The sequence below is a fragment of the Labrus mixtus genome, chromosome 10, assembly GCF_963584025.1.
Source record: "Labrus mixtus chromosome 10, fLabMix1.1, whole genome shotgun sequence".
NCBI classification, from domain to species: domain Eukaryota; kingdom Metazoa; phylum Chordata; class Actinopteri; order Labriformes; family Labridae; genus Labrus; species Labrus mixtus.
This window is the reverse complement of record NC_083621.1, coordinates 13440751-13456294: the sequence shown is the minus strand read 5'-3', so window position 1 is coordinate 13456294 and position 15544 is coordinate 13440751. Positions and strand designations below refer to the sequence as shown.

At 38.2% G+C, this 15544-nt stretch overlaps 1 protein-coding gene across 2 annotated transcripts in view; it reads left to right on the top strand.

The window, feature by feature from the left end:
* drp2 (dystrophin related protein 2) overlaps positions 1-15544 on the top strand; it is a 106914-nt gene that overhangs the window by 31424 nt on the left and 59946 nt on the right. For both annotated transcript variants that reach the window (XM_061048455.1, XM_061048454.1), the window contains exon 2: positions 716-887. In XM_061048455.1, the coding sequence (XP_060904438.1) occupies positions 841-887 (47 nt within the window). In that variant the 5' untranslated portion in view covers positions 716-840. The remainder of the gene's footprint in view (positions 1-715; positions 888-15544) is intronic.

Here is a 15544-nt window from a genome sequence, read left to right as displayed (position 1 = left end):
GGATGCTAGCTGAGAGGCACAGCTGCAGCTAAGGTAATGGTTGTGAAATGAACAGAGAGACCGGAAATCTCTGCCAGCCGAGTGACCAAACAAGCGATTCATCATGACCTGTGAACTAAGAAAAGTTATTTTTCTGCTCTGAATATGTCTTATAATACGTTGTGTGTGTGTGTTTGGGAGAGAGACAGTTGTTGTGTGCTTGTGTGCATTGGCTGCCTCCTTGATGTTTTTCCCCCACGGCTCCATCAAGGGGATTGCACCTCTTCAAATCTCGCCTCAGATGCCCCCTCACTCTAAAAGTCTTTAGAAAAGAGGCTTTTTGTCTGTGTTTGTTTCCTGGAGTTTAATGGAACGGAATAATAGGATAAAACTCACGCTGTCTCTTGATTCAGGTTTCCTAACTCACACACAGGACAAAGTTATTCAATTTGACTGTGATTTGTTGGCTAGATTTTTACGTGTGTGGCTCTGTACATCTCTGAGCCCTGCTATGATGTGCTCATGTATTGTGCTGTCTTTAACAAACTGTGTAATGTCAAGAAAAATATCTGGTGGCAGACATATTGCTTTGTTTATCTAGCAAAAGAGACTTTTTTCATTGTGTGCACAACCTACTTTCCACCTTCCTGGAAGTGATATCTAGTATTTTAAAGGTCAGAATAAGTTTACTGTGATACTCACCTCTCTTTATGTCTCTTCTAATGCGTGTCTGTAGCTGCGGGGCGGCCCTCGTGGCCAGGATGCCACTGTGTGCCGTGCCAGTCCACAGTGGACGGTGAGGGCCAGGAGGAGGGGACAGAGTGCAGGAGACTGAGAGGCGGCCCACACCAGACAGGAGAAATGAACCTCTGCTGGAACGAGATCAAACGAAAGTCACACAACATCCGGTAAGAGATCCATTCATTACCAGGATGACTGTAATTGTCTGACGGGATGGAGGATTGTGAGCCAATATCTATATTTTCTGGCTGCATTAGGAGATCCTCAGTTTTATGATAGCAAAATATGTAAACTGCTGATTACATTTCTGCCAACTAGTTGGCTGTCTCATATAAAAAATGATCACAATATTTCTTTGACACTTTGTCAAGGTACCGATTTCTTTCAATGGAAACGTCGAGTAATTTCAGCTTTATTCTGTTTGTTACCAGCTAGCCATCACTGTCCTTTCCTGACACTTTCTGGTTTATTGAGATTTACTGAGTTTTCTTAACATTTGACCAACATTTCTTAATCTACAACTCTACGCATTTCATTATAGATCAGCACATCAAAGACTCACCTTATCCACCTTTCCACCTCAGCCAAATTTGAAATCCCTCCTCATAGCCTTGTTGCTGTTAATTAGCTCAAGTTTGTTCACACATTGATTGTGTATCATTTTATAAAGAATCTTAAATGCCAGAAAAGTCAACTTTTGTACATATGCTGAGGTTGCTCTAGCAACCCTAATAATCAGGCAAAATTAAAACCATCAGCTTATAAAACCATTAAAACCTACTCTTTAGAGGATATGTACTGTAGATAGTGATCTGTTTAAAGTAGTTTGTAACTTGTTTATGGTACTTACTGCAGAGTGATGCAACTGGCAGCAGGTTGGAGTTTTTCCATTCAGGTGTTTCAGGGAGGTTTTCAACATAATCTAAGTAAATAAATATATCTGATCATCCTGTCAGACAGAGCAGCATTACTACTAAACATTGCTACTAAACTTTTCAATCAGCAGAGAGAGAGAGAGAGAGAGAGAGAGAGAGAGAGAGAGAGAGAGAGAGAGAGAGAGAGAGAGAGAGAGAGATAGAGGGAGAGGGTGCAATTACACTCACTCACTATCGCCGGACAAGAAACAACAGCTTCATATTTCATTTGATCATCTGTGCTGATGTTACTCAGTTTACCTGTGAAGTTGGTCTCTGTTAACAGACTGATGCTGTGCTCTTCGAGGTGCATGCATCTATGTCACCTAAACTGAATTTGTCCACACCACTCTCTTAATTATTAACTTTGATTTGGTAATTTAGGCCACATCTGTGTGAACTTTTGGTGTGCAATTTGTAGTGTTGATTTGAATTCAAAACATGTAATTATGAGCTGCTTTTAATACTTTGGGTATTAATTATTATTGGAACATTAAAATTAATTACAGTTGAATTAGTGCAGAAAGTATGAAGTCATTATAAAGAAAGACTTCTCTCAGCAAGCCCAACAATGACGACTTCCAGCTCCCTTCTTTTGTAATTAAATAATATCCACAAACGTCACTGTTTGTTACTGTGGCAGTTGTCTTTTTGTGATTGTATCTGATGGTAAATATAATTTACTGTGTTAGTTTCAGTCCAGCAGACCACACAGGGGAATACAGCCCTAATGCTGTCTGACAGCTATATTGTCTCGATATACTGTCTCTTTGTTTTCCATATTCCTCCCATGATTCTTCTCGTTAACATTCAGTTTGTGTTCAGGCTATTAAAAAAGTATTGTCTAATAATGTGCTGTCGCACAATAATACATATTTCAGTACTGCTTCCAGTCAGCTTATTAATTATTGATATAACGTAGGTTAATGCTGCCATTGCACAAGTTACACTCGAGAGGTTTTCTAGTGCAAAACAATTAGAGGCTGTTCATGTTGTTCTTTGATGCTTAATTGGAAACCGTCCAGGCTTGCAGCATCATTTCTGTGTCTGCATTTCAACTGGCATCCTGTTAGGACAATTGGCCCCTTAATTGCTTACTTGACCCTGATGTATCTAGGAAAAAAAGGGAGGGGGAGGTTAAGGAAGGATAGTTGTGAAATTGGTTAAGACAGTTTCCCCTGCAGTCTTGTGTAATGAGATGACTATGGATAGCCTGCAGTGGCTGTTTATACCCGAGCTGCACTCTGACTTCATCAGGCTTCAAGAGGAAGGGAGGAATATGGGGAGGAGTCGGTGGAGGGATACAGAGTAGGAGAAAGAACAGACAGCTGGCATTAAATCATCACAGAAGAGATATGGGGTGCAGGGGAGATGGGAGGGGCAGGGAGAAAGACTAGTAGAAGAATGAATGAATGAGGGAGAGCTATAACCTTGAGGGTGAGTGCTGTCCAGAGGAATCGTCTGACTGCGTTCAAAGCCAGCGGCTGGACGAGTGCAGACGACTGGCTTTGTAATGGCCTGTCTGGCATTGGTTGACAGGTAGTGGAGGATCTGTTGAAATAAAAGTCACGGCCGCTTGCTGTTATCCTTTATACTGCTGTACATCACACCTCATGAGATACTGTACCGTCACTGGCATTAAATGAAAAATACTCTGTTGTAATGTGGTTCTTATTTCTCAACAAAGGTCTTCAGACACGGTAGTTGCTCATTTATTTGTTGATTTGTATGTTGAATTCAGTAATCCACCAAACAATACAATCAAATACAAACATAAAATCCCATATCTTGAATGAAAAGCAGCTGAAAGAAGAATCATCGTATACAATCTGCCCTTCTTACACAAGACATTAATTAAAACAACACGTGATTTAAAAAAGATTTACATAAAATAAATTAGCTGCAGGCAAACACAACCAGTCACAGCCCACATTTAGGTCCTCTGTATCAATTCATTTTATACTCTTCAACGCAGAGCACAAACTCATTTTTGTGTTGCAACAACACAAAACAGAACAAAAACCTAATTAACACATTTCATCATATTTCTTCAACAAAATGGCTTTAATTAATCTTTTTACTCTCCTGCCAATTATGCTCTGCCAATGAAAGGTATCTGATCCAACCTTAACAACAGGGCGCTAAGTCTCTTAACTAGAGTCTTCTCCTTTGTCGCCCCCCGGTGGTGAAATTAACTACCAAACTCCATTTCATCTGCAAAATTCCCTTTGCCGCTTTAAGAAAAAGCTAAAGACCCATCTCTTCCATGAACACCTACAGTATGCACTTAATGATAGTGATGATGATGATCAAGATATTGATGATGATGATCATGATTTTGATGATGATGATGATGATTTTATTTGATAATGACGATATTAAGGATGGTCTTGATGCTGATTAGAGCTCTCAATAACAGCTACGATATTGTGCCCTGCCTGTCAGTACCTGTGTGTCCAATCACACTTAAAGCTGTTAGTTTGCACTTATCGACATTGATTCCTCCTTTAGATCTTTGCTTGTGTTGTACTTACTCTCTGATGTAGGTTGCTTTGGATAAAAGTACCCCATAACATGCTCAACATTTAAACACTAACATGCCAATGTAAGGTAGGTATATTGTTTGGCATGTTTTTAATTTAATTCTTATTCAGTCTGCAAGCCACATTTTATTTCAAAAATGAAGATTGTATCCAGAGAAAGTCTTGATGGAAAAACTAAATGTTATAGACTTTTTGTAAATCAGATCCAATCCAAACATTGATTTTGCTGATGTGTCTCTGTCTCAGTACTTCGGCAGCTTACATCAGATTCCAACGTGTCTTTTATAGCGTCACTCACACTGCAACACACAACTGTGACCTCAAATCCAGAGTGATGCAAGTGAATATGTGCTGCTGCATCAGAAGGACCTTCTCTATCCCTGACTCTGTCTGGTGCAATGGAGGAGTTAACACCGCCACATGACAGCAGATTGTTTGAAGGGCAAGATCTCATGCTTTTGTGTTGTCAGCAGTGTCATCAGCGTACGTAGATTCCAAAAGTTCCCTAATCACCACAGCAACCGATGTATATCCCTTGTTGAAATCTAGACATTCCATTCCAATATTATGTCTTAAAAATATCAGTATGGACAGTCTGTCATGCCTTCCTGAATTGAGAAATATATTTGATTTACCTGTAGTCTTTGCAAAGCCTAAATTGAGGTTGACCCCATGCCAAGAATTTTTGTAATTTTTTTTAAGACAAAGCACAACTTAGATATATAATGTAACCTTAGTTCTTAGTTTTGAAGGCTTGACCCCCCCGGTGGCTCCATTTAAAAAGTAAGGGGAATGACTAAAGGGAAGACTATTCTCTTTTTAAACATAAAAACTTTGAAATGATGGTGATCTGGAGAGAAGCCAGGGTGACCAAAGTTTATAAGGTTCATCCTTAGGAGATCGTTAATCTTAGGATATCTAATTAATCTGTCCTCTAGTAATTGAGATATTTCAGTCTGTTCTACTGTACCAAACAAACAAACATTGCTACCTGTAGAGTCACTCCATTACATGATGCAAAAAATCAACAGATTTACAACATTTTCCGATGATATGAAAGCCCCCTTTAGCGTCCATTACTGAAAACATCCAGAGAATTTAACAAATTAAGATAAGAGGTAAATCGTTCAGAAAATGTGGTCTCTAACAGATGGCAGTGACACAGAGAATTTATCAGTGTGACACAGTGTTGCTCAGCTAATTGGACTGAGCTCTGATAACAGAATGTTAGAGGTTTGATCACTTTTTTGGCATGTTGTATGGAAAGTAGGCAAAATCCCTACACACTCACCAGCTGTGTAGCATGTGTAATTGACTGCTAAACAGCGTTTTGCTGCCATTGGCAAACAATGTCGACATGCTGTTCTTATGGCAGTGTGCTTTGTGTTAAATCAAGTGGCGATTTAATGTCTAACGCAGGATTGAGGTAATAGCCTCTAAACAAGTGGACCACAGCGCTATACAGCTCTGTGTTTATCATAATCTCTGCTGAATGATTCTAAACATATATAAAAGAGACATTTAGTACCACAAGCACATTGCTGAGGCCATTTAGCCATCTGTAACTATTGTACATGAAAATACAGTATGAGAGTGTAGGAGGATTCAGTCTATTTATGCAATTTGCTCTGAGGGGGCAGTGTTCAGGACAGGCGGAGTTATTATGTTTAAGGGTTGTTTAATTAACTGTACAGTAAGGGAGTTACTTCTCTATTTGAATTATAGACATTTTGAAAAGAGAAAACAAAACCAATTTTTTTGTTTTTTGCTTGAAGCTGTAGTTTTATATTTACAGTAAATGGAAGTGACATTGAGCCTCTCGTCTAACTCTCCGCAAGAAAACAAATATTCACACATTTACCTGACTCAACCTGTAAAGTGGCAACCTTCTTCTACAGCAGCAGCGAGTTGATTACAAAAGCAATCAAGGAAAAACATTAAAAGGTAATCAGCTAAATTACAGGATGATAACATTTTTAGAATAGGGTCAATTTTTTAATATGAAAGTTGAGAGAATGAAAAGGTCAAATGTAATACAGTTCTTCAAACCTGTCACCAAGGACACATCTATTGAGTTATCTTCATACAACCAGAAAACTGTTATTCAAAACATTTGCAAAATAAATTGAGAGTTGTAAAATCAAATGTGTAAAATATCCAAAAGGAAAAAGTGTATTTATTTCAAGGAGCTGCTGTGTTTGTTTACAAAAGTACATAAAAAAAAACACTCCTTATAAGATGCAAACTTGTTGATTTCTTTCAATAGTGGGTCAGATAAAGCCCATCTCAGTGTAAGGGTGTTCTGAGAGAGTTGGGAGGTATTTTTTTAAATAAGAACGTCATAGATAATGATATTCCATTGAGAATGCTTAACTGTTTCAAATTGGATAAAATGATGTGTACCACACAGACATGGAAAGTAATAAAAGCCAATACAAACAATAAAGTAGAAACACATATGATGTACTCAGCAAAATAGGTTGTAGTCGTGTGAGTTTCAGTTACTGATCTCTTGCTTATAGCCTGTGTTAGCAATGGGATGAAGGCATTTTTTCCCAATGAGACCAGCTGCATTGCATCCTATTCTTGCATACTTTGGCACTCAAAGACACAACAGCTTGTTGTTGAATCATCACAAATCTTCTCAAGTTTACAACTACCAAAGAAGCCTTAGTCCTTTAAATGAATGACTCCTTGAGATACACTTCATATAAAACTTAAGAGTCATTACACTATCAGTCATACTGGTAACAATATCAGGCATTGTTAAGATTCAGGCAATGCCACATTACACACAGTAAGGTGCCCACTGCTCTGACTGCAGGGAATGCCCACTGGGGTTGGTGTTGGTGTCTCGGTGGCATGCTATGAATTTATTTGCCGCATGGCTCGGATATCTGCAGAGAGCCAGCCGCCCACGCTCAGCGTCTGTCTGAGGGCAGGGGAAGACCTCTGAGTCTGTTTTTGTCATTAGCACAATGCTCCTATCTGTATTCACCAGCAGTGCTATCGGTTCATACCCTTCTCATTTACTGGCTCTTTTATTAACTTTCCCATTGAGTCTCTACCTTTTTTTACTCTGTCTTCCGTTTGCTGTTTTTGTCTACTTTTGCTTTATTTCCCTCCACTTATTTTTTCTTGATGTCCTCTATCATTGTAACTCCTTTAGACAGCTATAGCACAGTTCAAGCAACCACAATCAAATGGTGGCCATTTTATTCTGACATCACATTTAGATTTAGAGGCTCAAAATGTCTATCATGGTTAAAAATCCAGAAAGTCTAGAGCGAGATCGGGTCACATTTCAACGAGGTATTTGATACCTATAGCTCCCATTCAATAAATCACATTAGCCTTTAGCTAGCTAGATTGCTAGCTTTACCTTTTGAAGGTAATGTATGATACAATAGGAAATGTATATAAAGACTTAACTTTTTTAATACAACATGTTAAAACCATAATAATGGACAAAGCCTGAGTGACGTCATCCATTGGTCCATCATCCAAAGAGCTGTTTTGGAAGCATATCCATGCGGTTGCCATATTGGAAATGCTGAATCTATCAAACTTTAGGTAAACCTAATGAAAGGCAAATAACTGGAGCTGGGGCAGGCGTTAAGCCTTCTGACAAACCACTACAACGCGACGGCTGAAATGACATGTAAACATGGTCATTTCTGCTCTAAAACCTGACATTTTAATTTGGGCTGTGTAAGGGACTTCTCCTGCAACCAGCCCCAAGCAGACACTGGAAACACTTCCGTTTTTTGCATCTCTGTATTGGCTTCATTTTTCAACATCAGGTGTTGCTGCTTGGTGATAAGCCATTAACAACAACAAGTCAACAACTAATGTTAGCATTTCACCACTTCCTAGCTAACAGTACTTTGCGCAAAAAGTTTACCACGCCTTTCTTATCCTGAAGCACAACACTGTACATGCACTTCCTTGCTAACACTTTGTAGGTGGCTGAATGCTCAGCTGTTGCCTGACCATAACTAAAGAGTTATAAAATGTTTTGTTTAAACTTGAAATATGTCTGATGTCCGTCTGAATGTTCTTCATCTGTGGTAGAGCAGCAGTGAGCTGTAACAATATGTATTTTCCTTATGTTTATACGATTTGTAAACCTGGGCCACAGCAGTATGACTGTATGACAGCATTTGAGCTTTCCACCCAGAGAGCAGTGTCAGAGGAAAATAGCCGCCATGTGAATATGGTGAATAGCCTGTGGTTGTTCTGTGCTCTAATTTTGCTACATCGCTCTCAGGCATGCAATAGTACAATAGCTTCAATACTTACTGAGCTCCAATTACATGTTAATGATATTTATATTTTTCCAGGTAAGAGCTGCATAATGTTGTACTGATAGAGGAGATGTCTGGTCCTCTGCCACATATCATTCAGTCACTTGCGTTGAATGGATTTTTTTCCCACCATTGTCTGAAGATAATTTTCAGATTCAGTGATTTACTTCAAGGTGGTAAAGCAAGAATTTCCCAGGATGCAATTTGCTTAATCTCACACTGATGGATGTTGATAGAGCTGCTGGGACAATTTTACCTGAAGTTCCATTAGTTAGAAACACTATTTAAATGTCTTAATCATTTAATCTAGCCATACAGTCATTAATTCAGACCTCACACAAAGCTCATTCTCTTTTCCTTGAGAGACTCCTATTGACGTCACGCTGAGTAAAGGCTGTTTAACCAGGGAGTAAAGATTTGACAAAGAAGGAGCTTTAAGACATGTGGGACAGATGCCATATCTAGTGGCAAGGCTGACGAAAACAAACTTTGATTCACTGTAAAGATAAAACAAACCAACGGGGAATTAGCAGTGCCTCAAATAATTTGTTGAACTACCACCACTTTGTATGTGTGTGACTGTGCGTGAGTAGAGCTTGAAATTAAACAAGAGTGAAGCAATGAGGAGGAGAGCACTGAACTGTTCATACCCATTATCTGGTGCAGAACAAATGAGAGGTGGGATTTTTTTGGATTGTCACAGTGTCTGTCTTAGTTGCAGGAGAAGTTAATCAGGTTCTGTGCACTTATTGTACCCAGGCATGCTGTATGGTGTATATCAATGATAAGAAATCCCTCATGCAGTTAAAACAGAATATACAACTTGTACATCTGCTCTGTGTGTTAAGATTAAGATGCAAGGATTTCAACAAAAAAACCCAACATATTTTCTGTGTTATTTCAACTAATCATAGTTTTCCTGTAGTTTCAGCATGCTAAAACAACAATGTGGGTATCTTACCACTGCAACTAATATACACATACTTACAGCATAATAAAACAGAAACAGCAAAAAAGGAGCACACTCGACAATGAATAAAGTTCCAGGTGCACGACCGCAACAAGACTTAAAATGAGATTAAAAAAAGTAGCCTATAATAATCTGAGTGACCTACGTTTGCAAAATTCATAATTGGCAAGACAGCATGAACACAAGATAAAAGAGGAGCAAATGTTTGTTTGATATGGGGAAAGTATTTTCAGAATCCATCCATCTGTGTGTAGTTGAATATGTAGACTTTGTAGACTACCAAGTGTTTAACAGTTTATAACCCAAAGAAATGCAGCACAGAATTATGACTTTACTGTTTTATTATTCTAAAAATTAGACAAAAAAGTCAGCACTAAATGTCCTTCAAGTTTCCTTTATCTGGGCAAGAGCAGCGTACAAAACAACAACGGCCGCGTTTCAGCACTAGGCCTTCATCAGTGTTGAATGCGTTTGTTGTTGTTTTGTACGCTGTTCCCCTTGCAAATTATTATCAAGAAGGTACTATCGGCAAAGCATGTGGGGAAGCAAGCCCTGCCACCAAAATGGCTAAATACTTATGAAAGGAATTGCTACTTGAACATTATGAAGACGTAGAGATTTTTATTTGTTTTACTCACTTTGTGGTCAACAGTGAACTTGAAGTCAGCAAGGTAAAGAAGGCCTTCTCTTCAGCAGCGTCGCTCAACACTTCCTCTCTCTGCCTTAGTCTCCTCTATTTATAGAGCGTTGTCACTGCAAACAATGAAGCTCACTTTAGGAAGTAACATTAACCTTTTCAAACCACGGTCAACAGTCAACCTGTTTGTGTTGGTTTAAATGAAGGGTTTTAAGGAATGTGATGAAACAGAACTGTTTCCACAGAGATGGTATGTTCAAGGTTGAAGATGGTTAAACAAGGGCAAGACATATTTCTATGTTTTGTTCATTCACAGAGAATGAAAAGAAACAAATAAGAGTCAAAGAAAAACTCACTGAAAGATATTTCAAGCGATTATGTTGATATCCATCTGATGTTCTAACTGTAATATCTGCAAGACTAATATCAGCGACGTCAGCAACAATACAAGTAAACTGTATGTCCTTGTAGGTTCTCAGTCATCCAGGTCATTGTAAATGAAAAGCTTCTTCCAAAGTCAATTGGTTGAAGATCTTGGAAATACTTGAATCTTTTTAAGCTTCAACCAAGTCCAGTGCGCCAGAAGTACAAAATAAAAAGATTGTGCACGAATCCCAAACCTAAAATCTGAGTCGAGTCTAAACAGGGGTGTGTCCAGAGGGGTGGCCATGGGTGGAATGGACCCCCCTCAAAATCTTATTGGCCACCCCAGGTGCCTCCCGAAAAAACCTTAACGATTATTGGCTATTTTCCTTGCCAGAGGTGGGACTTATGTTGAAATCCACTATTCAGGCTGTGTTGCAACAGGCAGCTCATAGATTTCCGTGTGCAGATGTTTGTTTTAAATTGTGATTTTAGACGTACATATTGTTTTGAGTCCTTGAAGAATTAAGCTTGCTTAAGATGTTTATTTTGCCAGTTGATGTAAAAGTTGATGTAATAATTGCACACAGAAGGGGTAAATAAATGCTTTTATAAAGATTTGTGCACACAAACTTGTGTGCGAGTAAAGTGCAACTCGATTCTGAGTCTGACACTTGATTCCCTATCTCTGACAAACACCTTTACAAATGAGCTGTTACACGTCAATTTTTCTTGCTCTTTTACAACATCACACTGCTTCTATTTCGCCTTAGACTGACAAGAAATATTACAATAATGTGTGAACAATATTGATAATTATTCCAACTATAATTTCATACCAAACATGGAAAGGTCCATCTAATCAAGTCAAAAAGGAAGGTTCCTTGTTTACTGTCTGTGTGACATTTTTATTTCATAACTCCATATATTACCACCATGTGAGAAGAACAACATTAGTACCATTATTCTACATATGCTATCAAACATAACAATTGATAAAAATGCACACCTATATCCCTACAAACATACACTCCCACATTTGTCCCACAAGTGTGCAATAAAACGCATACTGATTCAGATGGAAGGCACTCTTACACACAGTACAAATAAACCTGAGCTACGCCATCAATGATTTATCGACTATACACAGAAACACTGTCATTTATGAAACACACAGCCATCCAATTTAGAGGAGGAGGGTGGTCTATATTAACATTTTAGCGTGGGTCTCTTATTAACCATTTTATATTTTTCCCTTGTTTCTGCTTTCATAACACTTCTCACACTCCTTTACAACCTGTCGCACGAACAACACTCTACATTTGTTAAATTATCCGCCCTTGACTGTGTGTCAGTGAACCAAGCCCTATATTTGCACAGCTCTGTGTTTCTATTTGCATCTGACAGAACAATTAAAAGGGACAGGATTTCCTTACATGTTTATTTACCAGTGCAGAGGGTCTGACGCAAGTGCACAACAAATGAATGTTCTCACCAGAACTTGCCCGTGTTCATTATAAAAAATGACTATATAGGTTACAGAAGCTATCAGGATTCTATATTTGTAGGCTGTTTTGTAAGTATGAGTAAGATGTGGAAATGCGCATGATTCACAGAGGGCATCATTCATTGTGGGTTATTATAGCTGTGAGTCATTATGATAGGAAAGAGGCTGAGCATTTTTTTTTTAATCAAGAAAAGCCTCCCTCTGTTCTTAAAGCTACACAGATCAAGATTTAATTTCTTAATTTATGATTTATGGTCTTAATCTGAATGCAATGGAAAAACTATGTTTTAAAACTATGTTTTGTTTTTAAACAAATCAAAAGAATATATAAAGTAGTTTCAAAGAGGGGAATTGATGGTGTCACTTAGAATTCCATTTGAAAAAAGAAACATGTGTGCATACATCATTTTCTACATCACATAATTTGAGGTTTAAATTGTTTGCAGGTGATATTTTATAAATGTATGTATTTATTCAGTTTCTCATATTTCATATTTGTCGTTATTTAGAGGTAAACGCATGCACATTGTCGTGTATAGCTGTACAGACTTTGTTTCAGGAGTTGCTACCTGTTGGCATCAGCGGCTGTAAGTCTTCAAACATCTACAGCATTTCCATTCTGGGGGGGGAAACAGCCCCAGTGGCTGATGTGTTTTTGTTACTCATCAAATGTGTATCCCACAAAACCCACTTAGATGCCTGTTTAGAAAATATGCTTTAGGCAAGACACTTAAATTCTTCTACCATGAGAGGAGTCCCTGAATGCACCAGAGGAGACACATTCACCCCTACAGTGCAGGAAATCAAAAAGGGAAGCAGAAAGAAGGAGAAACCGGGGATAAGGCTGGTAAACATGAAAAAGCTGTTTGCAGTTTACAGCAATTACGCCACATGATTTATTTATGCCCAAGTCAAAATATTTCCGTTACCTTCTGCTGCCATTTCAGACTTTCAGAGTATATGCAAAAGCCCTACAGTGTGCGCTGCAGTTGTCTGGGGAAAAAACAAGAACCTCAGAAGGTAAAAGACAGCCGACTCAAGAGACATTAATGGGATCTCGGGGGTCCTATGCTGACTCTTCTGACTTCAGCTTGGATAAGTTTTGTATTGTGAGAAACTGTGATTAGAGCCTGTTATTTGGACACACGTTTGTGTGTCCAAACATCAAACAAACACCAATATATAAGGAGGTGGATGTAGTTCACCAAAATCTGGATTAAATTTGAGAAACAATGCAGTCTGTCTATTGGCTAAGAGGTCAAAAAAATAAAGAACTGTTTGAATTACAATTTCAATTTGTGTAATCATCCTATTTCAGTCATCTTGCAGTCAGGGCCGACCCTGGACATATGGGGGCCCTAAGCAGGATCATTTTGTGGCCCTGCCTTGCACTGGATAGTGGAGTATTGCCTTCGTGAACCAGCAACTGTATGCAATCACAACCGTTATACATTTTATCTGTACCTCTTTAAACATGATGGGACACAGTTATTTTACTGCTTATTAAGTACACTCACTGAAACAGTCAAAGTAAAGCTTACAGACTTGCCACATTTCTACTTCTACTTTGTTAGTGTTTGAATGCTTCATAAAGCATACCTGTTGTACTGATTTTCAAATATTCTACAAAAGATTCTAGTTTGAGTTTATATTTATTGTTTTAGAACACAGCAAGAAAATGATAAATTCCACAACACCAAAAAGAATGCAACAAAATTATAACTTTAGTGAACAATAATTAGCCAAAAGTGCAAATACAAGGTTCAGTAGTAAAATACATACATCTAATAAAAATATATATTTAAAAAAAAAAGCAAACTTTAATTTTCACCTCATCCATTTTTATTATCCTGTTCCTGTTAATGACCATGTCAGACTGTTTGTCTTCTTGCTTTTTTGGATGCAAAGTCCTCTATAATGTCATCATATCTTGCTTCTGGTGTTAGCCTCCTGGTGTAAGAGTAAATTAAAGTAAATACAAGGTTAAATGACGTAATTTACTTATTGATTTGTTTAACCCTTACATACTGTTCATATAGTAACCATTCACAGCATGGAGCAGATCATTTTTCATCTTTTATAATTACACTTGTTACCATTTTGCATTCATAGATATCTTATTGATGCTCTATTGTGTGTGTTTTCTTTAGGTTTTACTATATTTAAATTTTTTTTTTTTCCCGACCATACCTAGTTTTAACATGTAACTACCTAACGTTAAATGTTATAAAAGAAAACACATTCATCTCAGCTCTAAGATTCACATAAACATTTCTAATAATGATAGTAGACTAGTTCTACTTGTTATTCCTCCAACACTGAACTCTCTCCATCATGTAGCTGACAGTCTACCAGCACCTGAAGCCTATATTAACAAACTAATAGAGTGTCAACATGACACAGTCAATGTCTTACATTTCAAGCTAGTCCAATGAGATTTATAAAAATGCATACAAAGATCTTTGAATTATACTCTTTTTAACAGAATGTAGTTCTGTATTGTCAACATGGCCCATCACACACCCTCGCACTTTCTTGCCGGCTTTTGCAACATGACTGCAATTGAGAGGGAGACAGATAAAGAGAGAGAGGAAGAAAGGAGGTAGAGTCAGGGCTGTGCTTAAAGCTTCTCCGCGCCCTGAGGCAACACAGTAGCTTGCTCGTCTCTCCTAAAAACAGCAGAAACACTGTTCCTATCTCCTCTGCATTAATTAATAATCAAGCCGAGCACTAAGCCTCTCTCTGTAATCTTCCACACTGATGGGGGAGTTTGATTTATATTTGACCGCGTTATTTACTTTGCATGGTAACTGTCAAGAAATGTGAGGCTACAACAGTTAATAGCATGCAACAGAAATCCCCAACTTAGTTATAACTGAATATGAAAGTATAGGTTTGCTAAACAGATGCACAATTAAGTGTTTTTTTAAATTATTTTTTGGGCTTTTCATTCGGAACGGAGGACAGTTTATATAGTAGAAAGCTGGCATGAGAGAGTGAGGGATGACATGCGACAAAGCGCAGAGGGTCACACGTCCACCCACTTTGAGGACTATAGCTTTTCCCATGCTGAGCTTACAATATAACTGCTAACCCACAACATTGTGATTAGGATTTCTGTTCCCACTCAAGGACATATGGATGTTGATTCATCCCTTGCATCTGTGTATTTACATTCATTACGGAGGTTGGTCTCTCTCATTTGAGTCCTTTGATTGGGGTTAATCCAGGAAATGAAAAGGTCTATGATCCTCATTTTGACAATACCTGTTATTTTGACAGCATGTCTCAGCTTAGATTTCATCATGTGTTCCCTGGAGAGATCTGCTGTTTTTCAGCCTGGAAGCTGTTTACTGGCACACCAACAGATCAATCTGTATGTTAAATGTGTCCTACATGTCAAACAATATGTCAGTAGCATAAAGCAGCTGTGGTAATCAAGCCTGTTGCCTGGTATGAAGAACCTGAGATAGGAAACCACAGCTCACCTCATCACATAACATAAAAATGCCATGGCTTTTACCCTTACATTACGTGTGCATATGCCAAAGTCCAGATCGCTTTTAGGTTATACACCAATTCC